This window comes from Streptopelia decaocto, assembly GCF_964273445.1.
Source record: "Streptopelia decaocto genome assembly, chromosome: 11".
Classification (NCBI taxonomy): Eukaryota; Metazoa; Chordata; class Aves; order Columbiformes; family Columbidae; genus Streptopelia; species Streptopelia decaocto.
In genome coordinates, this window is record NC_138666.1 from 9823321 (window position 1) to 9847346 (window position 24026).

The window sequence follows — 24026 nt, forward strand, 5'->3', positions numbered from 1 at the left end:
CGGGCTTCATGACAACCCAAAACACACCAAGTGCTTCCACACGGACCAAAGGACGGGAGCTTGGTGACCAGGGACATATCCCAGCACATCTCCAGAGAGACATCTCTTTGGGCACTGGCAGAGAGGTTGCAGTTTTGTGGCTGCACAAAGGTCCTACGAGGTCTGCAGTGTTATAGGGACGGCAGAAGGATGAACAGCACAAGTGAGGAGATGCAAATGCTGTCAGGTTATTCCTGAGCAAAAATAACTTACAAGCAGCACAGCTATTTACAAGTAAATGGAAAATAACGTTAACTGAATTTTATATTTTTATTTTTGTTTAACTATATTATGCTCATGTGGAAAAAGATGAAAATATGGTTACTGGTCCATTACAAAGTTAGAAAAGCCTTGGGGAACAGTATAGAATACATACAGTCATCTGTAACCTGTTCACACAGATGCATAAAAACCAAGGGCAAAAATTGCTGAGAAAACAAAAATGCCTTAATTTAATTTCTAATACAGCAGCACAATCCCTGCCTAACGACATTAAGTTAATCTAAGAATTTGAGCTTAAATATCCTGTTTGTGAAGGCAGTTCCCACACGCTCCTGTGACACAGGCAAGCAGACAGTGAGGTAGCAAAATAAGAGGAGCTGCAAGTTTCAGCCGGCCAGGAACAACTCACGCCAGACAGAGATGGATCTGTTCGGATGAGAACATCTGCTGCTACTGCTGAGGATACCAGGAATACTTGGAATAAGTCTATCCTATATAAGGTTTGCGGATATATGCTTCAACTTAGGCCAACTTACTAGCGCAAGCATGGTTTATTCTGGTAAAAGCAACATAATTTACACTAAGCTCACAAACTAAATAAATTTAATCAGGGCAATAGAATTGTATCTACGTTACGGCAATTGCCAGAACAAAAAGTGCTAAAAAAAAGCGCAGGCTCCTGGCTGATGCGTTACAGAAGAGAAAAATCAAGAGCTAAGCTGGCTTGAATTTAAGTTCTCTGGGATGCACAGCAACACTGCTTTGATCCAAACCATGCTCTGTCCTAGGGAATCTCTTCCCGAGGAATCCTCCTTTTCTCAGGCTCAGGAATATACCACAAGATCTCTGAGATATCCAGGAAGACTTCTGTGTTTTGTAAATGACAGGATTTGCTCCAGGGGCACACGGAGAGATTAGATAAACCTGTACATACACAGCAATGCTGTAGGAATTCACACAACCACCCCAGACCTCTCTGCCCTCAGAGAGCTACAAGCAACTTGGCATTAAGCAACTGAGGCAAGACCTCAAGAATCAAAGTACCACAAAAATTAAAAGTCTCACTGGTCCCCCAGACTTAAAAATTGTTCATGAAACAGGCATTTTTGTCCATGTACTTGCAGAGGCTAACCAACGGACAAGAGAAGCAGATGGGACCAGTGACACTGGTAAAACTTCCGCGTGTTTCTGCATCCCCTTCACATCTTCAGGCTTCTCCCCATTGAAGCTGCCATTTTTGAGCTGCACGGATAATCCAGTTGCCAAATAACTAGAGGGAAGCCACATCACTATAATTTACAAGCGTCCTACTCATCACCAGGCAGCCAAACAGCTTCCATGCAAAACTCAAAAACAAGTAACGCTCCTCTCTGTGGCTGCGCAAATCCTTCAGCACATGCAGGCTCTGCTCACACCCAACCACCCCCTCAAAGTCCGTGCCTGCTTATTTTCCTACTCACACCCTACACTGAGCATTCATGCAAACCCTACACAGCTCCCGAACTCACCCACCAACTTGCCCAAAGCCACAACACATAATGACACGGCCAGGTACAGAAAACGCCACGCCAGCTGACACTTCCACTGCTCCGCCGCCGAGCACAAGTTTCACGTATCCTCTCATTCTTCTTCCAAGTTGTACTCCTGAAATCAGTTAATGGATTTTTCTGAGCTTTATATTGGAATTTTTCAAATAAGAATGACCCAACTCAACTGGCATTTGGAGACTGTAACAGCCTCTGGTACCAGAGTGCACTTTGGAATCACCTGCCCTTAAAATACAAGGACATAAAATTCTTGAGTCTTCTGCAATAACTCTTCATACAGAAACTAAACCAATCATTTTATTTGAAAACCAACACTCAATAAGTGGGACTTGCACAGACTAGGTACAAGCTGTAGATTAATTTTATCTCCAAAAAGAGCCACTGAAACATTACTTCTGGCTGGAAATGTAACGCTCCAACACTGGCAACCTACCTGAGCAATTCCATCCAATGTGAAGACCAGCTGGACTAAGAGAGAGATCCTAGAGTGATAAAAAGATAAGCAGCAAGTAAAAACTAGGCTTTGCAAAGGTGGGTAATACAAATGTTTTCTTAATGTGCCATACAAGAACCAGGTATGTGTATTTTTGGTTCTTTACATCTTGCAAGCCTGAGGAGAAAAGATGAATAAGCTTGAAAAAACATAACCACCTTGATCATATTTATATATTAATCCATGTAACCTACTTTCACACATAGTTAATGAGTTCCTTCATGTGATCTGAACCTGAAAAATTTTGAATTTAAAAAAAACACAACTCTAAAAACTACAAGTTTTATTGCTAATGTAGCTCTGTCTGGTGCTCTTAGTCCTCACACACACTTACGTTTCCCCAGTACGTTTTTCACACACGAACAAAATGCAATACTTAAAGACGAAATTCCATGAAAAGGTACTACTCCACAGAGCAATTTTCAATTTCTTTTAATTAAGCAATCTTTTTCACAGTAAAAACAGCACATTTCCTGCAAACTCATCTTGCTGTTACAATAGAACAGCAGTTTTTCCAAGAACATGACCTTTTTACACCTGGAGCAACCCTTCTGAACCTTAATTTCAGGTATGTCATAAGGTCACATAAAACACAATGACCAACAACCTGAAAAGCATTCAGGTGCTTTGAAGAGTTTTGGATCAATGGTTCATTTCAATTTCACGTCTTTGATTCATCTTTCACCACTGTGTTTGAAAACTGCTTCTCAAGACAAGCACCAAAAAAAAGTATTATTATTATACACGGGCCCCACGGTGTCTTTTATTGCAAGTTCTTGATGACCTTCCTTCTCTGTGTATTTTATGTTATGTCTCAGCCCTGCTAGCTCAACCCACGCAGTGAGCAGTTTCTTTAAGTCTATCCACCATCAACACCTACTTAAAAGTTAATCACTAACTTCATATCCTATTGATTTCATTTTTGTACTTGAGAATGCCAAAGCTACGCTACAACAGTCACCCAAAACACCCCGCTGCCTAAATGATAACACAACACTGAAGCAGGTTGTGTTTGTTTGGAGAGTAGTGTACAGACTCCCACCCCCACCTAGAGCAAATATGCTGATTTCAGGACACCTTCACAGGAAGCTACAACTGCAAGGAATGTCCAAGCAGTACAAAAAGTCTGCTATGGACTTAGGATAATCCTGTGCTTAAGTGACACTGAAGGGTCTGCTCCCGCTTTACAGACCAAGACAAAATTAATGTCTATTACCTACAAACGACAGGACTCTAAAAATCAAAAGCTCTTCAGAATTAACGACTTGTACATTTCGTTTACCCTCTCTGACATGTACGCACGTACTGTAAAAATCCTATAGCGGGTATATTCTTTTTGCTTGATGTCACCAGACTCACCACCGAGTGCAATGGAGAAGTTCGAGCCGCTGTCGGCAGCAGGACCCTTCATGAAATGGGTTTCCCTGCAAACACAGCCCAGATGAGCCTCGGAAAGCACGACTGCACCAGCACAGCTCGTCCTGCCAGCCTCGCCGTCAAACCGCAGAGTTCTGACAGCACACGCTGCTGACACCCCTGCCCAGAGCAGCTGGGCGCCGCCGGGCTCCGATACCTCTGGCAATTTCTGAGTTACGTTCTTAGGTACTGCACAGGAGCAAGAGATGGGGAGACAAACCGATTTTCTTTCTTCCTCTTTTTTTCACTTAAAAGCTGATATACTTCAGAACCCATAACAACCACCACCCGGAGACCCGTCTCGCTAGAAGTCATTAAGAGCTGCCCGTGCGGCGCTGGCCGGACGAGCCGAGGGGACAAACCCCGCAGAGGCCCCGCCGAGCAAACATCCCCCAAGTTCATTGTTTCTGGGTCGCACGGTTACACGCCGGGCACTCGGCAGCAATTTAGTTGTTCGGGGCATTTTGCTTTCTGTCTCCAGTGGGCTAACCAGCCTTCCGAACCTGCAGAAAGCAGCGGCTTCATGCAGAGGATACGGCCGGAGGGAACCGGCCGAGCCGCCACTTTCCCCAGGGCGAACCCCGGGGCCGGGCGGGCACCCCCGGCAGGGCCTGCGCTCCGCCGGCCGCCCCTGACTCTTCCGTCCTTAAAAGAAGCCGAGCCCGCTCCTTATGTAACCGCAACGCCCCCCCCAGAGCGCGGCCTCCCCGGGAGCTGCGGGCCCGGCCCCGCGGCCTCCCCGCGTACCTGATGTAGGGGCTGGCGGCCGCCAGGATGTTCTTCTGCACCGGGATCTCCTCCCCCTCCAGCACCAGGTGCGCGTCGCAGAAGCGGCTCTCCTCGCGGAACGAGCTGAGCGCCCGCAGCAGCCGCGCCGGGTGCTGGGGGTCGGACACGGCGCTGGGCCCCGACATGCTGCCGGCCGGGCCCCGCCGAGCCGAGCGGAGCCGAGCGGAGCCGCGCCGGGCCGGCCGCCTCAATCAGTGCCCTCACTCACACCATGGCTGCCCGCCCGCCGCTGACATCATCTCCCTGCGCCGCCCCGCCCGCCGACCGGCCCGGCCCGGCCCCCGCTGCGGGGCGGGAGTGGGGGCGGCCGCGGGCCGACTGCCCCGGGCACCGCGGCCCTGACTCACCCCGCCCGGCCCGGCCCTGCTGCGGGGCGCCCGCCGGGGCTGGCCCGGGCCCGGCCGGTTCCCGCTGTGGCTGCGGACCCTGGACTCAGAAATTACCTTTTTAAAACATTTTCCCCCTCTTACTTTAAAGGTGACTAAACCCAGCCTCTTAGTTATTTATTTTTTCCCTTACATGAGCTAACAGGCAAGAGAATGAGAATGAAATACAGCGAGGCTCATTTCGATAGCGCTGCTTTCCACAGCTGCCAGCTGGAAATAGGCCCTTTTCAGGCAAAAACCTTTTCTTCAAGACTCTTCACAAGGTTTTAGGCCATATATTTAACGTGTTTAATTGCACATTAAGAGATGACTTGATTCCATCTGCTGCTGTGTTCTCTAACAGCACAGAGGATTTAAATAGCGAAACTATTTGCACCGAGCGCAAGTGTTTCACAAACTGTGATGTGCTTCAGTGACTGCTCAGTCAGCGCTGCCGGAGGGACAAACCGGGGACCTCAGCGCAGCCCCGGCTCCCACAGCCAAAACCTGCGTGATTTGGGGTCTGTGAAACCCCACAACGGGCATCACGCTTTCTGTGCCTTCACTGGGAGAATGACGTTCTCAGAGGGCCAGATCTAGTAAAGCTGCGGTGGGTTGTGTGCTTTTAATATTGGCGTTTAATTCAGTGATGTCAAAAATACCTGTCTCAGAAATGTGGACAACTTAAAATGTTATAATTCATCCTAATGCAGTTTGATGGTGTCTCCAAAGCATTTTACCACTAAGAATAAGGGTATCGGGAAGTGTCCCCATCGGAACGAGCAATGAATGACTTTAGGGAGGCAGCCCTGTCCTTTCCAAGCTGGACACAAAGCTGCTTTGTTCTCCAGCTGGAGATCTCAGCCGGGACATCTGCACACGCTGACCCCAGCAGTGGGTCCCTCTCCTGCAGGGTCTGAACAGCCCAGTTTAGACCAGTGTTTCCAGTTCAACTCTTCTTCAAGTGACTGGGGAGGGGTGACGGAGAGGAGGACCCCGCGCTGGGTTTGGTGTGCGGCTTCGGACAAGAATGTTAGAAGCAGAGGATGTTTCACACCCTGGTATAATGGAAGGGCTAAAAACACACTAATGTGCATGAAACACCGGTAAGTTTGCATCGCTTCTTGTAACATACCCATTAATAAATATTAGGCGGCCACTTCTGGCTTGGGCATAATTATTGAGGATGTCAAGTGCAGAATGAGGAAGATCAGAAGGGATCCAGAGGACACGTCCCCAGCGCTCTTTGAAGGTAATGAATGCAGAGCGCACTCTGCATCTTGCACTGCTGGTGAAAGATGTGTTTTGCTTGTTATTAATACTTTGGTAATTGCATTCCCAAGGGAACAGTGGTTTAAATTATTGCGAAAGCTGTCATTGAGTGGCCTGGTTACTTAAAAAGAAAAAAAACTGTTTTGTTTCTGTGCCTCCTGCATAGATTGTTATGTAGGAAAACACAGTTGTATTTCTGGTTTTTAACGCGTCTCAGTAAACAGTGTTTCTGCTTCCTCCTGCTGCCTATGTGGGGCAATGGGACAAGGTGTAACAGATAATACCCACTTCCAGAGAAGAAATTAATTATTATGCTGTGTCATTTGTTCCATTTAACGAAACCCATTGATTAAAAAACAAAACACAACCAAACCAAACCACTCTACCAACTAGAGGGCGGCTTGTAACATCTTGGAAGTGATTACATGTACACATAGCCATGGCCTGATTCTCTTGCTCAACTATGTTTTTGTCCTTTAATGGAGCTATCTATCCTTACTGGTTTTATTTGAGTCTAGTTTCTTTTTGTATGCCATTGCAATAACTCCACTAGTTTTACTGGGCCAATTTATGACTTGCAAAAGAAGAATCAAACCTTTGTGTCCCTCAAGATTTCATTCCCGGTGAGGTGTCAGGGAAGCAAACCAAATGACAGGCTCACGGCCACGTGCCACGTTACCACAACAAAAAAACCCACAAGCCTTGCAGCCACTTGGCAAAGTCTACATGCATTCCCCCTTGCTATTGTCAGCCCAGAAATGATAGAGTATTGCATACTCAGGGGAAATGTTTCATCAGATTACTATTGCAACTACTAAAAATATTCCTGAACAAATTTGTGATTAGCCATATGGTTTTATCCATGTTGTCTCTGCCACAGGAGATTGGCAAATCTACTGGGATTGGCAAATCCAGATATACATCTCTGTTTTCTCTTCAGGTTGACTGCAAACTTGATGCTAATCAAATGCTTTGTAATACTGGCCAAGCGAATACAGCACACTTTGTTTAAAAAAATCGTACCCAAGACAAGTTGTTATAATTTATTTTTGCAGTATTTCTACATGAACATAAATAACACATTTTGTTACTTAGACTGCAGATTGTTTTTATGATGAATATTCCCCTATCATGTCATTTCTGCCAGTAAGAATTAGCTCCTCGGAAGTCAAGTAACTCCTGTATTCAAACCCATGATAATCCAAATCCAGAACACAATGAGTTGTACAAAAGAAATTCTGAAGACAAACTCTTAGAAGGAGATCTATAATAATTGTTAAACTTCTGATTCATTACCGCCTTATAATTCCAGAAATATTTGTGGAGACTTGTTAAATCCAAACCTTTTCAGATTAAAAGAAACAACCCCACAGCTGGCGTCCTTTGCCAACATCAGAAGTCAGTCTTCCATTCCAGTACTCGTTCCATATTACACACAAAAACAGAATTCAATTTATTCTTTAGGAGATGAAGTTCTCTTAAACAGTAGTGGTAATATGCTTTGAAAACATTTATTTCCATTTTATGGAAAATACAACCATTTGAATGCCCACAGCTGCATACTTTAACTCTAGATCTGACCATGGTGACTTTTTTTTACATTAAAAATAGCCTATATATTCTTTATACTTACAAACTGCAAAGACTCTAGCAGGGAAAGGGAGGTATAGCTGTTACAGAGCAAACAAGAACTGTGGATGACGCTGGTTCAATTCCTGCTCTGTAAACATCTTACGTAATCGTGAACAAGCCAGCAAAGCCCCAGTTCTCGCGTGATGGGGAGACAGTAAGTGACAATGATTTCATTCCTGTAAAACACATTGAGCAGCAGAGACACTGTGAGAGTGTGTATATAAAAAGTGAGAGGTACCTGAGTAGTGTGGTGATACATACAGACCAGATGAACACCTGAAGCGGTTGGATGTATACCTAGTTTTCTTCATCAATAAATATGCCTCTAACAGTGAAGGCATCTACAATCGGAAAATACAATTCAAAGAAAAAAAGCTCTCATTTAAAGAAAAATCAATGCCCCAAATCAGAAAACAGAAATACTCAGGGCCATTAGGAAATGACATTCCTATAACAAAAAAACAGTCACAGTATCCTTGGCATTTGAATTCTGTGTTGAATTGTGAGTATGAGTGAGAGTTATGTACTTTTATTAGTAAGCATCTGTTACAGGCAATGATAAACCCATGTCAGAACATGGATGCTCCTAAGCAGAAAATACAGCAACTGCTTAGCTATAGCAACAGCGCTTGTAGTTTCAGCTGCCGTGTAGTTCAGATGAAATCAAAATAGGTTTTTCTCTCATTCACCTAAACAATTTGTTGCACATGTGTATCTGAGTTCTGCTAGGAATATTCTGCTCTGTTACTAATGGGGACTATTAGCAATATTAATAAATCCTACACATCTGTTTTACACAATGTACTCATCTAAAGACACGAAATGTCATGTCAGTTATCCTCCTCAAAAAAACCTGATTTAAATACAAAGTGGTTAAGATTGAATAGCAGTAAAGTATAACTGAATGCTACATAAAGTCATATATTCTATTGAAAAGTCACTTGTTTTTGTGAACATAAAAGGGAGAAAATACACCATTACATTATTAGCAAAGCAGGTTTTTTTGGGGTTCTAAATTCGAAAGGTGTAGCACCTCAATGTAATACTTTGGTTACAGTGGAATTTAAGAAATCAGCACCAAGGGAATGCATTGCCATGAATTATTAGTATCATAGCAGGTAGTTTAACGTGAGGTTTTCTGGCTGGAGACAACTTCTATAGTGAGCTGCATTCTTCCAACAGTACATGAAAGTTTTGTGAGTTGCAGATACATGTGACTCATGCCATAAATCACCCTATAAATACAATACCTTATTTGCTCAGAAAGCTATCTTCTACTCAAATAAAACATTCCTTGTTACCTTTGTCTCCTGTTCCCTGCCCCACGAGTTATATACATCATTAGCACTTAATACTGATCATTCTTCTGTTGGAATAGCTACATACCAGTTACACATATAATTATTTGTAATAAAAGTTATTGATATCTCTTATAAGAGATTATATATAGCTATCGCAAAGATTATATGTAGCCATTTCTTGTCATAAGGTTGTTCCGAAATGATATTAACCCACATTCAGTAGAAGGTTGTCTCAGTCTGTGCAATAGGATAAATAGCATTTTACTCCATCTCAGTCTTCAAACCTTTTTCTGGTATAAAGATTCCGTGCAAGTCCAGGTGCATGTCTATATCTACTCTGGCTCGGCCCAATTCTTTGAATGTTTTAGCATCCAAGATGAGTAGGAAGGGTGCTTGCTTTGGATCAGACATCACAACACAGGTCAGAACAACACCTGTGACACACAAATGAAGAATTAGAAGCACATACTAGTTACACCAAGCTGAAAAAACAACACTAACGGGAAACAATTCTTGTTTCCTAAGAATTTTAGGGCACAAACTGAAAGCGCTTACTAGATCAAGAAGTCTGACTGAGAGTGCTAAAGAACTAACAAACGCTTCTCTTCTGTGCTTTTTTCTGGTCTGCCTGCAGTTCACAGGGAATGAGAAAAGCAAACCAACACTGAATGGTGTGCTGGGCAGTCTTGGGACTCATCCGTTCCACTACTTGCCTTTACCTTTGCACAGAGTCACCTGAGAACACAACTGGATCGAGATGACAAGGATACTCGCAGTGCCGCTTCAGGTTCTCATCGGTAACAAAATTGAGTTCCCACAGCTTCAGCTGCTCCAACTATTGATAAATCTAGCTTCCAGCAGCTTGGAAAGTCCTAAGTGTGGGTTTTATTGTTTCTGACTACCTGGGGACATAACACAAGCTGATTTCTGTTTATTATTGCTTTGGGCTTTTTGTCTGCAGGAGTAAAATAGCTGGTGCTAATTTTAATCTCTCATTAGAAGCATCAACCTAACTTTCTTGTCACGACTAAGAACAATGAAACTTGTAAGATTTAATGCAAAACTCATGCAACCCCAGCTTTCAGAATGTTGCCGTTATTTTACCATCATCCTCTTCTTTTGCATCAGGGCTGGGAACGAACACAGGCTCGGATGGCCAGCAGTGGTCTTCTCCCCAGTGGAGCATTTCCTTTGTCTGGGTATTAAATTTTACAATCTAAATTGTTGTGACCAGAAAAGAGAAATGTCAGTGACCCAGACAGTGGTTTGTTCCGGAGGTACAACATGAACAGCCTGCTGGCACAGGGAGCAATGCTACGAGTCAAGGAGTTACAAGGCATGTGTCATCACAAGAAGGATACACTTGGAAAGTGTTAAACATTTCATGGCTGCGTCATCACACAATGTTCTTTTAATTTAATTTCATTAGATTACAAATGTGTCTTTCATTTATGGGCTTTTTGTATTTTACAAATACTTACAGATCATAAGAGAACCCCCACTGTAAATAAAGCACTCGCTATATAGAGGAAGAGACCAAGGCCCACAACATTTAAGCGACTTGCGCCAAATTGCTGCAGTTCTGTAGTAAAGCAGGAAACAGGATTTAAACCTTCTGTTTTCTAATCCTGTGAATTATTTTTCTTTTATTGTGACCTCAATATTTCTCAAGGCCTTCTATTGTTAAGTAGGGTATATATGCCAGAACAAAGGCTATTGATGGCGATATGTAAAGATTAAACCAATGGGGCAAGAATTCCGTGCAGATACTGGTATTAACTGAAGGACCAGAGTCCAGATTTTCATTCATTAATGGGTCAAGTGCCTGACTCAACCAGTCACCATGAGGATGCGTGGCATTTTCAGTTCATTTCTCTTAAGGCCTTTTCTCTACACATACAGAAGCACTTAGATTATTTTCACTTTTTTTTTTTAATTAAAAAATATGTTTACACAAAAATGAAAGTATCCAGGTTACTGGAACAAGAATTCAGAAGAATCCTCCTTTCTAAGCAAGACGACAGCAACTTCACTGACACACTTTAACTAAGGATTATATGTGGTTGTTGTTGCGCCTGCATTCATTAAAGAGCAACTAAGAGCATTTTTATTATGCTTAAGTCAAGCAGGGATTATCTACACTGGAAATCACAAACTTGCTGATTTGTTTGAGCTACTGTCAGATGTGCTGCAATAAAATTTCTTGCATCATGCAGAAATCCAGCTTTATTTTGTAATCAGTTGTGGCACTTACATAAAAGAACCACGAGTGAACTCAGTTTGCGCTGCCTTGTAGAAAAGACCAAGAATGATCAAGAGTGAGTTTCTCTGTACGATACTCTTACCTTCCATTATTAATGCTTTTCATCTTAATCTATTCGTACTCTAGGCCATGTCCTGAAAAGTTGGCATCGGATATATACAAACAAAGCATTTGCCACCCTCTAATACACAGCTAGCTAGCAAAAGATAAAGCTTTCTGAGAAATCAGATATTGGTTTAATATTTTAATGTATTGGATACTGTTGCAATAACTTCTTTTTTTACTTAGGTTTCCTAAGGGGAAAAAGTATTACAGATGTATGTCTATCTAGAACTTCTTTTTCCCACTCTCTCCTTGGTCGCTCTTGGCACATTAAGAGTTATTATTTTAAAAATTTAGGCATTTCATTTTTCTTTGTGAATGACCCACCCATGGGAAAAGTTTCGACAGAAGCACATAGACTGTCAAAAACTCAAGAATCAAATCTCAAGTCACATCTGTAAGAAAGCGTTTGTTCTGCTGCTTATGGAACTACGTGTTTTTAACAGCTGACAATAATGTTTCAGATTTTCAACTTGTAAAATTAAGATATATTGTTTCTATAGTTTGGCCCAGTGAGGCTGTTTTAATCATACCGGGAAGCAAACAATGTATGTCCAACTTTTCTCTCCCTGCTTTGAAGTGCTGATGTTTATGAACATATTACCTAAGTGCAGTGTCTTCATTTAGAAGCTTTAACTTGATGTTGAAAAAGATCAGTGTCCGTCCCCAGAGCCACACACTTTGAATTTGCATGTATGAATGCAGATTAGGCTGTATTTTGGGCCAAACTAGAAAAACGTGGTCTGTCTACTTATAACTGCTTAGATTTGATTTATGTTCTATAAATACAGTCTCTGACTCTGTAAATGTTAATTATACCTTTGTAGGAACTGGACTCCACTGGACTCCTGTTGCAAAAACGTATTTATATTTTTTGCCATTATAGTCGTAGTTGATGCGAGGCAGTTCTATCCCTGGGAAAATAAAGTTCAAGACTTAGAAACAAGAGGAGAAAAATAGCTAAAGTGTGTGTTTACATTTGCCAGTCTTCAGGAAGTTTTGCTCTGTAATAAACCTTGACAATTTAACAGGTGTTGCATAGGTTTTGTATGTCAGAATTTCTAAAAAGCTGAAGATGGACATTAACATAATTAAGTGAGCATTCTTAGTCCAAAAATGACAATTTTTCACTTTTAGGTAGTCATTATACTGGAACTTAGGAGGGTTTCGGGATTTGTTGCTGTTGTTTTTTCATAAATACATGAGATGTGAACATCTGAGAGATAACTGGAGGCTACCATTCTAATAAATTACTTTCACTTTAGGTAAATGTATACTCTTTACATATTCCCCAGAATTTTTTAAAATCCACTTTCAAAGGCAATCTTTATAAAATACAGCAATAACTGAAGTTCTATTTATAACAGACCTATTTAACTAAAATTACTCTTGTAACGGGTAGATTTGCAAGCCATATTAATAGATGTAAGATCAGACTTGGGATCCTATATTAATGTAAAACTGATGTAACTGGAGACATTGAAAGGATTTCACTCTTGATATATAAATTGATATATAAATATCTGAGAGGTTCAGGGTCATGTATAGATCCAGAGGAGGGAAGTAAAGAAGACAAATATTTTGTCAATATCTACAGTAACAAATTAATAAAAGGTTTTGTTTCTCTTCATAAAGATCTTACATGTATGAACAGCTATTAAGCGTTATTAGAATGCTCCTATGTGTGTGTAAGAGAAGATATCTGAGATGTGCATGATGGACACGTCTCACCTTCACACAGTATTTCAGGTTGGCAATAGATGCTGCCGTCTTTCTCTTTCACAGCAGTTGCGGTAGATGGAAGTCTGACTAAATTAGAACCGACTTCGGCATCCTGAAAGAGAAACATGCTGAAAAAGTAACATGGCTCTAAGAATATGCTTCTAATTTAGATCTCTCATCAGGTTTGATATTAATATAAACGATTTTGGGATTAAACAATTGAGCTTCAAGAAGTGCCTTCTTATAGTATTTCTCTTGTAACATTCTCTGACCTTTTCATCAGAAATCTTGTTATACTCAGAGGATTTTAATATATCATAATCATTTGAATCATGCTGAGCCTTTAGAAAGGTTTGGATAGACATGGCTGTGTTCCAGAAGCACAATAAATGGATTACATAGCTTGTGAATGTAATTAATGAAGATGGGTTTCAGGGAATTAGGCAACAAATTCTCACTAGAAGTCACAAAGGTTAGGGTTTTTTTGCACATGCTATAAATCAAGTGCAAAAATAGATGTAATGCACTATTGTTTTAATACGCTATTAGTGAATTCTTAAGAGTAGTTTGGACAGCTGATGTGATCCAACACGTCCTTTGTCATTGCTGCATAACTGTTGCTGAGATGCGAACAAAGCAGCGAGGTTCTAGGATGTAGAAAGAAAAGGTATTATCCATTCCAAATGCATCAGGCAGAAACTTGCCCAAGTCGCTGGGCAGTAAAAATCTTCTCTGCAAACAATGATGCAAAATGATTTTTTAAATTAAACTGAAAGATAAAATCTTTCATCTTCATGGTAAATCTCCCACTTAAATGAAATCTTCTGATTTTAAGAAAACCATTGCAACACTTGGGAGTGTGCACATATTATATATAGGCTTCCAGTAAAGTGGAAGAGAAAAATTGTGCAAAACTTCATGCGTGCCCTTCCAGTCAACAGCCAAGTTGATATATCTGCTTGTATTTGAAAGCATTTTCCAAACAATCCCACTGGTAAGGAAACTACGTGTGCTCAGCTGCCCTGTTCTCCATACTGATGGTATCAGCACCTAGATCATGTAACTGTGTCCAGCTGCTCAGTGCCATTTCTCACAATGCATACACAAAACAAAACTCCTGCATGCTTGCTGTAAATGTTATTTTTAAAGAATCAGAAATTTGCACATAAGGGCTGGCAACTAATAAGTCCCCCATCATTCAGAATGCTGTATTATAATTACTGATCAAAGAACAGATTAAAAAGGCATTTTCTTTCTACCTTGTCATACTGCAGAGGAACAACAAATCGTTTGCAGGTTGGTCTGGATGAAAGCTTGTTTTTCTCTTCAAAGTCTTCAACCAGGTTTCTTAAATAGAACATATCATACAAGCTATTGTCTTTATAGGCAATAATATCAAAAACAATGTGGCCATCCTCTTCATAAGCATTTATATGGTGAAAAAGCACCAAAGCATCAGCATAAAACTTGGTGGATACTTCCTTTTTAGTCTTCTTGTCTACAAAGTGAAACCAAGTCTGAAAGATAGAAAACATTATTTAAAACCATTAATGATCAGCAAATGGTTTATTTAGGAACCTGTTTTCTGATGGTAGCCATCAACATTCTAATGTATTGTCTGTTTCTACTGAAGCATATTAAGAACTCAGGATTTGCTCCTGGAAGACAAGAAGTTCCAACCTGAAGACCAAAAAACGCAGGAGCAAAATGAGTGTGAAAGTGCTTTAAACTCATTTCACTGTTGGGCTAGGCTGAGGACTGAAGTTTTCTGGTAAAACCTTGAAAATCACCTGCTTTATTTCTAAGTTAAATAAATGTTCTTTAGTGGAATCTCTGCAGTGCTCTGTGCTGGTGCCCTCTGCCCCCGCACGCCCCACTTGCTGATGGCCAGAGCGTGTGGAAGAGAAGTCCTCACAAAACGGGTTTTATCCCCAGTTAGCACAGTGAAAGACTCTCCTTGTGTTGGATGGAGGCTTTTCCACCGGTCTGGCTCTCCCATCTGATGCAATGGATCTGGAGCAGATCTCATCCACTATATACACTATTTTGTTTGGACCAGGAGCAACTCTATGTGTCTGGGATGCTAGTGCCATTTCAAATTTCTCTGCTAGCCCGCAATATTTCTAATAATGCCAAACTATCCTCTTTCTCAAGCACTTCAGCATCGGGTATTTATTTGTGAAATTTCTGGAGATGGGAGATAGAGTATTCAAAAAAATACAGCTTCTTAAAAACCCATGCAACATGAAAGTCAAGGGTAGGAAAAAAAAAATGAGGGGTTTCTGAAATGAATGAGCCAGATGAAAAACAGAACAGTGTGGAAGAGGTCAGTGGCCCGACTGACTCCGTTACTCAGCATTAGGAAAAATACCTTATCATCCTTGTGAAAGGAAAGGCAGGAAGCCCAGTTCACACCTCGGAAATAAGCAGTTGCCATTTTGACAATATCGAGTTTGAACGGCTGCTCTACGAAGACAATGTAATTTTCTGTCATTCCAAAGCTATGGTAGTAGCTTGGGTGGAGCAAAGAGCGAGAAGGGATGGAGCATACCACTTCCAGATGTTTAAAACAAGATTTCTTCTTTTCTTTTTCTGAGCACAAATGACAAAAAATAAAATTATATTTACAATGAGTTGCAATCCAATCTTGTGCTTGGGTTTCTCCCATTATGAAGTAGGTAAGAACAGGTTCCTCTCAGGTTTATTTGCATTTCCCTGTTAAGAAACTGGTTTGTTTCCTCCTGCAGAATTAACATAGAAGTTTGCATCTGAGTGAAGCAACACAGTAATATCACAACGGCAGATCCATTTAGACAGAGCCCTCTCGACTTTGCTCTGTGAACAAAGGACAGTACTCCGCCAAGGCCTAGTGTAAACAGGTTAGAGAGCAACTAACTCTATATTAGGTATTATTTGGTATTATGCTTCCCTATAAATACCATATCAGCATTTTAAGAGCATTTTCACTTTTGAAGAAAATTAAAATTTACAATTTCAAATTATATATACTGACTTATAGACAAAATTGTTTCTGTTCATCCTCCCTCTACATATCACAATACAGGGAATGGAAATTCTTCTAGGAGAGTTAGTTCACTCTAGTAATATTCAAAGCAGAATTCTTCTAAAAGCAAGGTTCTTCATACTGAAATAGCCTGTTTACACAGTATTGGAGATAAACCTTTGTAATAGCACATGCCCAGACAGGCTAAGCAGAGAAGTTCACAGTGAGTTAAAACTAAGAAAATGAATGACATTGGTTTGTAGAAGAGCTGTATCACCACCCCTTAACCTCAGAAGAAAAGAAATTGCTAACAAGTTTCTAGGAAATACTGATAAAAGGCATCTCTTACCTGGCACAGAGGGAGGAATCTTAAATATAACGTATTTTGTCCTCCCTTTCTCAACTATTGAAGTACCCATGTTAAGAATATTTCCAGCACTGTCATAGTGCGGGTGAGAAGTTGCCAAATTTACGGCCAAGTATTTGCTGTAGTCAACCTGGTAAATGATGCAATAGGAGATTTTACAGATATGTAATAGAATTAAAATTGATCTCAGCTAACACCACATATCCACCAGCTTTTTAGGACTGGCAGCCTTTTATTGGTACCCCATTTTCAAAAGGCATTTTAAATTAAGCCAAATGACTTATGTAGGTACTCAAATGATTTCCTATTTCAAGTCTAAAACAAGTTACAGAATCTGAATTACATTCACCTCTTTCTTGCAGCAGCATAACACAACAGGAGGATCAGCTAAAGAAGTTATTCTGCAAATGCCCATTTAATCCTGAAAGCAGTTTATTTAACAGGGCTATGAGCCTAGCAGTCTTCTGGAGCAAAAGGTTTCTATTTGATTTACAGCTTGGAAATTCTACTCAAACTGTACTGCATGCCAGAAAAAACTCACTGTATATTTCAATACGTCAAGATTTCATTTTAATAATGAAGTAATATCTTGCATAAGGTACTTGTAGTCATATAACTGACCTACTGAATTAATTATGTAAATCTCTTGATAACTACAGATGCATAATGATGGAAATCATCCAAAATAACCACGTCATAAGCACGATACGTGGTATTATTTTTGCAACCTTGCTAGATTACGGGCAAGTGAAATTGCTTAAAGCCCAGCTTTTCCCAAACTACCTGGGATTTAATTTTGAACTCAGGAGTTCTGAAAAGCTTTATTCACTATTCACTTTACCATCATTTCAAAAGTAAGGCAATAGTAGAAGAAAAGTATCTTTCCAGTTTTGTGTTCTGCACGTGTTAACGGATCCTTATGAGTCAGCCTGAAACTGTATTTATCATCAGAAAAGGAACCAGGATGACAGACAATCGTTTATACCTTTTCTAGCGTCTCCAGCGTCTGCGGATTAATTTTCCTGATGAAGTTAGTCTCACTGGTAACATAAAAATCATCCCCAGTTTTCATAATGTTGATCAGGCAGTTGTCTGTGAACTCAGGAATGGTGTGAGACAAATAGGTGAACGCCCTGTACAGAGGGAAACGCGTGTGGGTTGGTTGGAGCGGCAGGAGCTGCGCTGCGTTCACCCCGGCAGCGGCAGCACGGACCGGGCACAGCAGCCAAGTCACAGAACCGGGTCTCTCTGCTGCTGGGCCCTTTTCTGGCTGCTCCTACCTCAGTGGAAAGGGTGGAAAAGCAGAGAAGATGGACTCCTTCAACGCCCCTGGCCTGGGCAAGGGTTAAGGACATGCACACAACTGGTTTTCCAGACACAAACAGGTGTCCACAGCCAGTCAGCTGGAACACTTGCACAGGTTTATCAGGATGGGCTCATGACCCGCTCTCTTGTGCACACCTGGTGAGGATCTGGCCTCACCGTTTCTACCTAAAAGCTGGCAGGTCTTTAGGGTTTGCTTTGATAAAATTCATGGATTCATGTACTCCCTGATGGAATATTTTTGTTCCCGGTGTTATCTCGTATCACAATTATGATTTCAAAGATCGAACTTCACATGTGAGCTTGACAGTTTGTGGGCTGTGTTTTTGTTGTTGCCTGGGTTTTTTGTTTTTTTTTCAAAATTACTATGAAATCTACTTGCAATAGTGAATAAAACAGCCAATATTGCTGATAAAATGAATTTAAAATATTTGCCTTAGAATAACCTGTGGAGCATAGGGTGCTGGATGTATCTCTTGGCCTTGTCAGCATTTGGAAACTGTAAATTTACAGAACAAATTTCCTATTTGTAAATATCTGTCCAGGGCAAACAGAAATACATCTGTGCTGGAGAGAGAAGGAGATAGAAGGACCTTATTGGAAAAAGCATTGCTTACTTGGCAAAGATGTTTTTGCAGGGATCTGGATAAGCCATAGTCCCAAACTCAGACACCACGATTCGATTTGCTTCTATATTGCAGTTGTATGTGTCACTTCGGAGATACTTACTTCTGTAGTAAACTTCACCTGGCAAAGGCCAAACAGGTTGCAATCACATTTTGTACTATGTGCTTTAGAACATTAGCGTAGGTAAAGTCAGAGAAAGAGTTTCTCAAGCAACTGTCCTTTAGCTAAGAAAAATTTGCAATGACTCCAGCCCCCAGCCCCCTGTTTTGGAAGGCTTTTGCAGGTCTCTGAGGAGCCCAGGACCATTCTGGTGGCTGCTGAGATTTGTCCAGCTTCCTTGACTCCCAACACATTTGCACAATACTGGGGAGCTGGGGAGAGGAAGGAGGGAGTTGGATAAACTATTCAGGTGAACCAAAGCAACCTGTGAAAAATGGTTAATTATACATCAGTTTGTGGGTGGTGGTAAATCTCATGTATTGGCAAAATTCAGTTATAAGAGAGTAACAAATTGCTTGAAAGAATCAATGACTATCCTAAACAATTTAATGGACCACTACGCTTGGCGTAACTGAGCTCTGCTTGCTTTAGGTAAGTAAAATATACTGATAATTTAAAAAACACTGTTCATTTCTTTATAGGTTATTTTGTTCAGGATGTAGAGCTGGACAGGCAAGGGGATCTTGCAGTTGCAATAAAGGCCACCAGTTACAGAAGTGGAAACTAAAGTAAACACTAGCAGTGGAGGATGGCAGGGGTAAAACCCAGTTCTTTTACAGACACACACTTTTTGCAGCAAGAATCTAGGTGTACATAAGTGAGGGCTGAGATGGGAAGTGACACAGTGGCCCAGTTTCTCCCCTGACAGCTGTTCTAGCTGCAATCAAATCCCAAAAGGGAAACGTTAGTCTTCCCTGAAACTAGGTTGTTCATCCACAGCAGGAAAACCTCCTGGTATTACAGCACTTCGGTTGATCCAGTTTGAAACAATAGAGGTTTTCTTGTGCTGTCCCGCAGTGACCTGCTCAGAGCTGTTGCAAGCTGTCCTGCGGCGCAGAGAAAATGGAACTTGGGCACTCCAGAGAACAGGACAGCAGGATCTGTCTCTGCTAACAGCCCTGCAGCGCTACTCCTGCTGCTGGGGAGGGTGAGGGGTCAGTGGGTGTCTGCTGAGACTTGCCCCAAAGCAGTTACCACCTCACCACACATGCTGCTCTGCAGAAGAAACCTGCAACATTCTAACGCTATCAAACTCAAAACAGAATTAGCAACACAAGGCACCAAGATTTGGGTTGCTGAGCTTTTTTTCATCTGATGCGCAACAACTTACCATTTTTAAATGTAAAGCTATGCAGCAGCGCCAAGCCATCAAACCAGTGGTTGTACTTAGTGTCCCCTATCGTGTGCATCCCTGGGCCATTTCGGAGAAGTGTCCCTTGCAGCCAAGCGGGGAACTGACCTACAAACAGAAAAGAGATATCAGTATCCATTCATTTAGGTGAGGGGCACAATACAGGACAATCTTCCTTAGGGCACAGGCTTCATATAGGCAGACAGACTATGGCTGTAAGTCAAGATTTGTAACAGCATATAATTCTGTTGGAGTTCTGGCTAATGTCAATGTGACCTGTTCAAAAATGGGGCTCTAATGATATTTTGCATTAATATTGCTATATCAGTATATTACTATAAAATTACGATTGCTGTATTACTATAAAATGATGAGATTGCTGGAATGTAATTTGCTAACTATCAGGAGTGAAATAAAGTTGGACCTTTCTTTTCTGCACTTAGATTTTAAAGTGATACATTTAAACCCTTTTACTCATTCCAGGAAAAGCTAGAGCTTATCAGAAATAAACATATTTTATAGGTTAGATGACTTTCACTGGCCTTCAGTACATCAATTTAAATTTCAGGCTAAATGAATTCCAGTAAAAATTTCATTAATTAAAGTACACAACACATAATGTAGTGTCGTTTTGGGAGTGCTTTTGTGCCACTAGTCAGAGTGCTGGTGTTTTGAACAAAGAATTAAGAGTAGGAATATTATACGGAAAACATATGAATACCGTTGAGGTCTGATTATGAAATATGCCTCATCAAATCCCTGAAAGAAATGCATTACCTACCATTTGACACACAGAAAAACAACAATTAAAGAATGTCATTAGGGTTAAAGAGCTGAACAAAAGCTTATCAGATAATAAATTAAAAGCTTCACTTGCTGCTTTGTGTGTATGCATCCTGAGGGAATATTTAAGATCACATACCACTTTTCCACACAGTTCCTGCACTGAACACTGTCTCTGAAAAAAAAGCTATTCAGAACTCTTAATTCTCCTTATCATTTAGTTTGTGTCCTCACATTGGATATGCTGACACCTTTTCTTATTAATACTTCCTTTACAACAGATAGACATGTCCTCCCATGGAAATATCCGATTTTGTCAAAGCTGATGCCATACAGAGAGGTAACAATTGTTTTGCTGTAAGATCTTCTGAGATCCTAAAGGGACCTGGGTCACTTTCTATGAGAAGATTTCCTCAATTTTGACCTTCTTAGGTGAGGGAGACCAGGATGTTTGCCATTTCTTCAAACAAAGGACACTAAGGAAACATGGAAAAACCATGCAAATGCGAATGAAAGATATGGAGTAAATGTCAGTTTTACCAAAAATTACATTGTCAGTCAGGCCCACCAACAAATTTTGGATGCCGCAATACTCACACAACTTCATTAGGGTTACAGTTTTGGAATACGTAAGGAAGATAAAAAATTACTGACACAATGGATGGACTTGCATTATTATTAGTATTATTAGTAGTATTATTGCTACTACTACTACTTCAGCCTTGAAAACCAAACCTTACTTGCCTTTCTAATACAAGAAGTTCCAATGCAATCATTATAGTACTTTTTTTGTGTAAGATGTACAAGGTTTAACCTTTATTACAGGTAATTGCAAAAAACTTTAATGAAAAATAGTTGGTTAGAAGACAGTGAAGAAATCACAAGTTAGCAGAAGAATCCTTCAGAGAGAACAGGATTACGATCTTAAGAAAGTATATATTTAAAATAGATGCATAATTTTTGTTTGGCTGCATACTGAACGTTAACTGTTGAATAAGCTTAGTCTGCTTATATGCCTAAAATACAGGCATTTCTCTTCGGACACTTCCAATTCTACAGTTTTCTGCTATTTGGCAATAGAAGATTGTAGGCTCTGCTATTTCTCCAGCACTATGGGCAACTGTGACACACAGCATGGTAAGTGCAGTCTTTTGTGCTTCTACTTATTGTTTTATTTAGAGATTATTCCTCTATATCAGATTAATGATGCTCAAAAGTTACAGGACAGGACACTAAAATAATTTCACTGGAAGAGATAAACAGGCAAAAAAAGTTATCTTCTTTTTAAGGCACTGTGGACTTGATGCAGCTTCTGAAACTTCTGGTGTAAATCAGTGTAATTTCTCATTCCAGTATCAAAACCTTGGAGCAAGGGGTCATCTAGTGAGATTTTTGGATTAAAATTCATCTTAGTGGGAATTAAGAGTTTCTGTAAATAACAATCAGCATCCTAAAGTGCTTACATAGCTTTAAAAATCTGGACCTTGTGTCTTTTTTTGCTTCAGACTTTTACCTGAAGTGGAAATATAAATAACGATACTTTTCTGTGCCATGTGATGACACAATGGTGATACATAAAATTTCCAAATATTTGGAAGTTTAGTAACTATCATAGCAACAGAGTCTCGTACAATCACATGGCTGTACGGTGTTTAGGAGAGCATGGGTTAAATTGCAGCTGATGTTGGAAGCAGGGGGTGGTAGTGACAGTTTACACATGGAGTAACAAGGAGCCAAAATACTGGCAGAGCTCAGGACTAGGAAAATATTTAAAGACATCAAGGTCTCTTTAGTTTTCATAATTGGTAAATACTGAGTCATTATTACCAATGAAGGAATATGATAAATGGTTTGTTTGCAAACAACTTCTGCAGCTGTAGCAAACAAACTCTTCTGTAAAGTAAATAGAACAGTAAAAATCATAGATGGATCAGGCATTCGAACCTAGAAAGAAACTTCAAACTCTCTGTCTAAAGGATACTTTACAGTTTTTACTGCGTTAACTTCTGAACCCTCTTTTTAACTATAGGGTGGCAGCCATTACTGCCGTGTTTCTGTTTAGCAATAGTAGTGCAGATGAGTCCGTGTCCAGGAGGCAAGGAAGGGTGTGAGCAGACAGGGGAGGGCAGGGAAGGGTTACAGAGAGGAGAAGCCAAAAGCCTGAGCAGAGCCATGGGGGAGGAAGTGTCACCAGATAAAATCCGGACACTTTGTCCCTCACCACCAGCTTCAGTGAATCCTGTTCAAATTGACTTTTGCAAAAGTACACAGAAATGCTCATAAAGTGAGAAAAATCCCCCAGGAGGGGCACAAATGTTAGCTGAGCTCAGTCCTTTAAACAAAATTCACTTAACGTTTCTCACTCTCCCAGTTTCCATTTTCAGTGCTGTTCTGGGTGAACAAGTTTTTCGGTGTTTACATGTTTGAAAACAACAAAGTAACCACCCGTATTAGAACAGATTTTCTTTCGCTTACCTTGCACCTCAGCTTTTATGGGCTCTGGATGTTCTTCTTTATTTCTACCAAATATGATATCCATGTCTCATGTGATAACAAGCAGTTCCGTGTTCTCTCCCCAGCTGCTCCAGCAGCTGCGGTGGTTCCCTCGTGTCTGGGCTCGGAACAGCTCTTTCCTGTTACATATAAAGATAAGGTCAAAGTGCAACGTGAGCCAGTGGCTGGTGGTTTCTAGATATCCAATTTATAATAGCTGATCTTTAATCTCTAGCACATACACTACAATTCTTGCATACTGTCATGAAAATTAACTTTTGCTGATTTAAAGGAGAAGAAAGAAAAACATAACTCACCTTTATGCACCTTAAGAACCTCTCTGAAGCAGCCGGGCACACCCAGGAGTCAGGTAGAATGAAACTGAAACATCACATTCAGCACTTGAGATCAAATTTTAAGCACTGTGGGGGTGCTTGCCCCATTTGGCAGGAAGGGAAAGAAAAATATAAGAAAAATCTACTCAGTGTTCCAAATTTGGCTCTTTGGGAGGGACAAACATTCCAGAGCAGGGTGACGTCCTTTTCTTTCTATTCTGTGAAATTTAAACTGGGTTATTCTGTTAATTAACAAAATACCATCACTGAACAGTCATGTGCTGCATTTCTTCATATACAGCCTGTTCCAGAGTGAACTGAGTGGTGCATTTTGGAATGAAATATCTTTTCACAAATAATCACTATAACATATTTTCCCATATGTGACCTGAATCCACTCCATGAAAGTATGGCAGCAATCATTAAAAATAAAGTGGATTTTTAACTTCACGCTTTTGTTTCTAGATAAGGTACTTAACTGAGTTCAATGTTGTTAATTTTCAAATCCTCTGGGAAAAGAATTATTTCAATATAAAGCATGTGATCGCAGAGCAAATCATAGGCTCCACTAAACATGAAG

The 24026-nt window shown here is 40.8% G+C and overlaps 2 protein-coding genes and 1 long non-coding RNA gene across 4 annotated transcripts in view; 1 reads left to right on the forward strand and 2 right to left on the reverse strand.

The window, feature by feature from the left end:
* GAN (gigaxonin) overlaps positions 1-4704 on the reverse strand; it is a 40004-nt gene extending 35300 nt beyond the window's left edge. For both annotated transcript variants that reach the window (XM_082062933.1, XM_082062934.1), the window contains exon 1: positions 4465-4704. In XM_082062933.1, coding sequence (XP_081919059.1) covers positions 4465-4631 — 167 coding nt within the window. In that variant the 5' untranslated portion in view covers positions 4632-4704. The remainder of the gene's footprint in view (positions 1-4464) is intronic.
* A 1238-nt stretch (positions 4705-5942) lies between these two features.
* On the forward strand, positions 5943-9803 carry LOC309444620. The gene is made up of 3 exons (XR_014185111.1): positions 5943-6123; positions 7084-7162; positions 9711-9803. It is a non-coding gene; the product is annotated as an uncharacterized lncRNA (long non-coding RNA).
* Positions 7173-23225, reverse strand: BCO1 (beta-carotene oxygenase 1). The gene is made up of 11 exons (XM_082062609.1): positions 23094-23225; positions 19815-19943; positions 18475-18604; positions 17520-17667; positions 16517-16664; positions 15535-15755; positions 14423-14680; positions 13173-13275; positions 12261-12355; positions 10181-10292; positions 7173-9510 (listed from the first exon to the last, which is right to left on the reverse strand). Exons 1-11 carry the CDS (start codon positions 23155-23157, stop codon positions 9338-9340), a joined length of 1581 nt encoding a protein of 526 aa, XP_081918735.1. The 5' UTR covers positions 23158-23225; the 3' UTR covers positions 7173-9337.
* Between the last annotated feature and the right edge of the window lie 801 nt (positions 23226-24026).

What these genes read in the sequence shown, in the direction of transcription:
- BCO1 (XM_082062609.1), bottom strand. Translation starts at nt 23,157, where the DNA reads ATGGATATCATATTTGGTAGAAATAAAGAAGAACATCCAGAGCCCATA. An exon ending in CGCTGGAGACGCTAGAAAAG is followed by an intron (nt 16,665 to 17,519) that starts GTATAAACGATT and finishes ATCATTTACCAG; the next exon opens with GTTGACTACAGCAAATACTT. An exon ending in TGCAAAAGAAGAGGATGATG is followed by an intron (nt 9,511 to 10,180) that starts GTAAAATAACGG and finishes TGTGTGTCACAG; the next exon opens with GTGTTGTTCTGACCTGTGTT.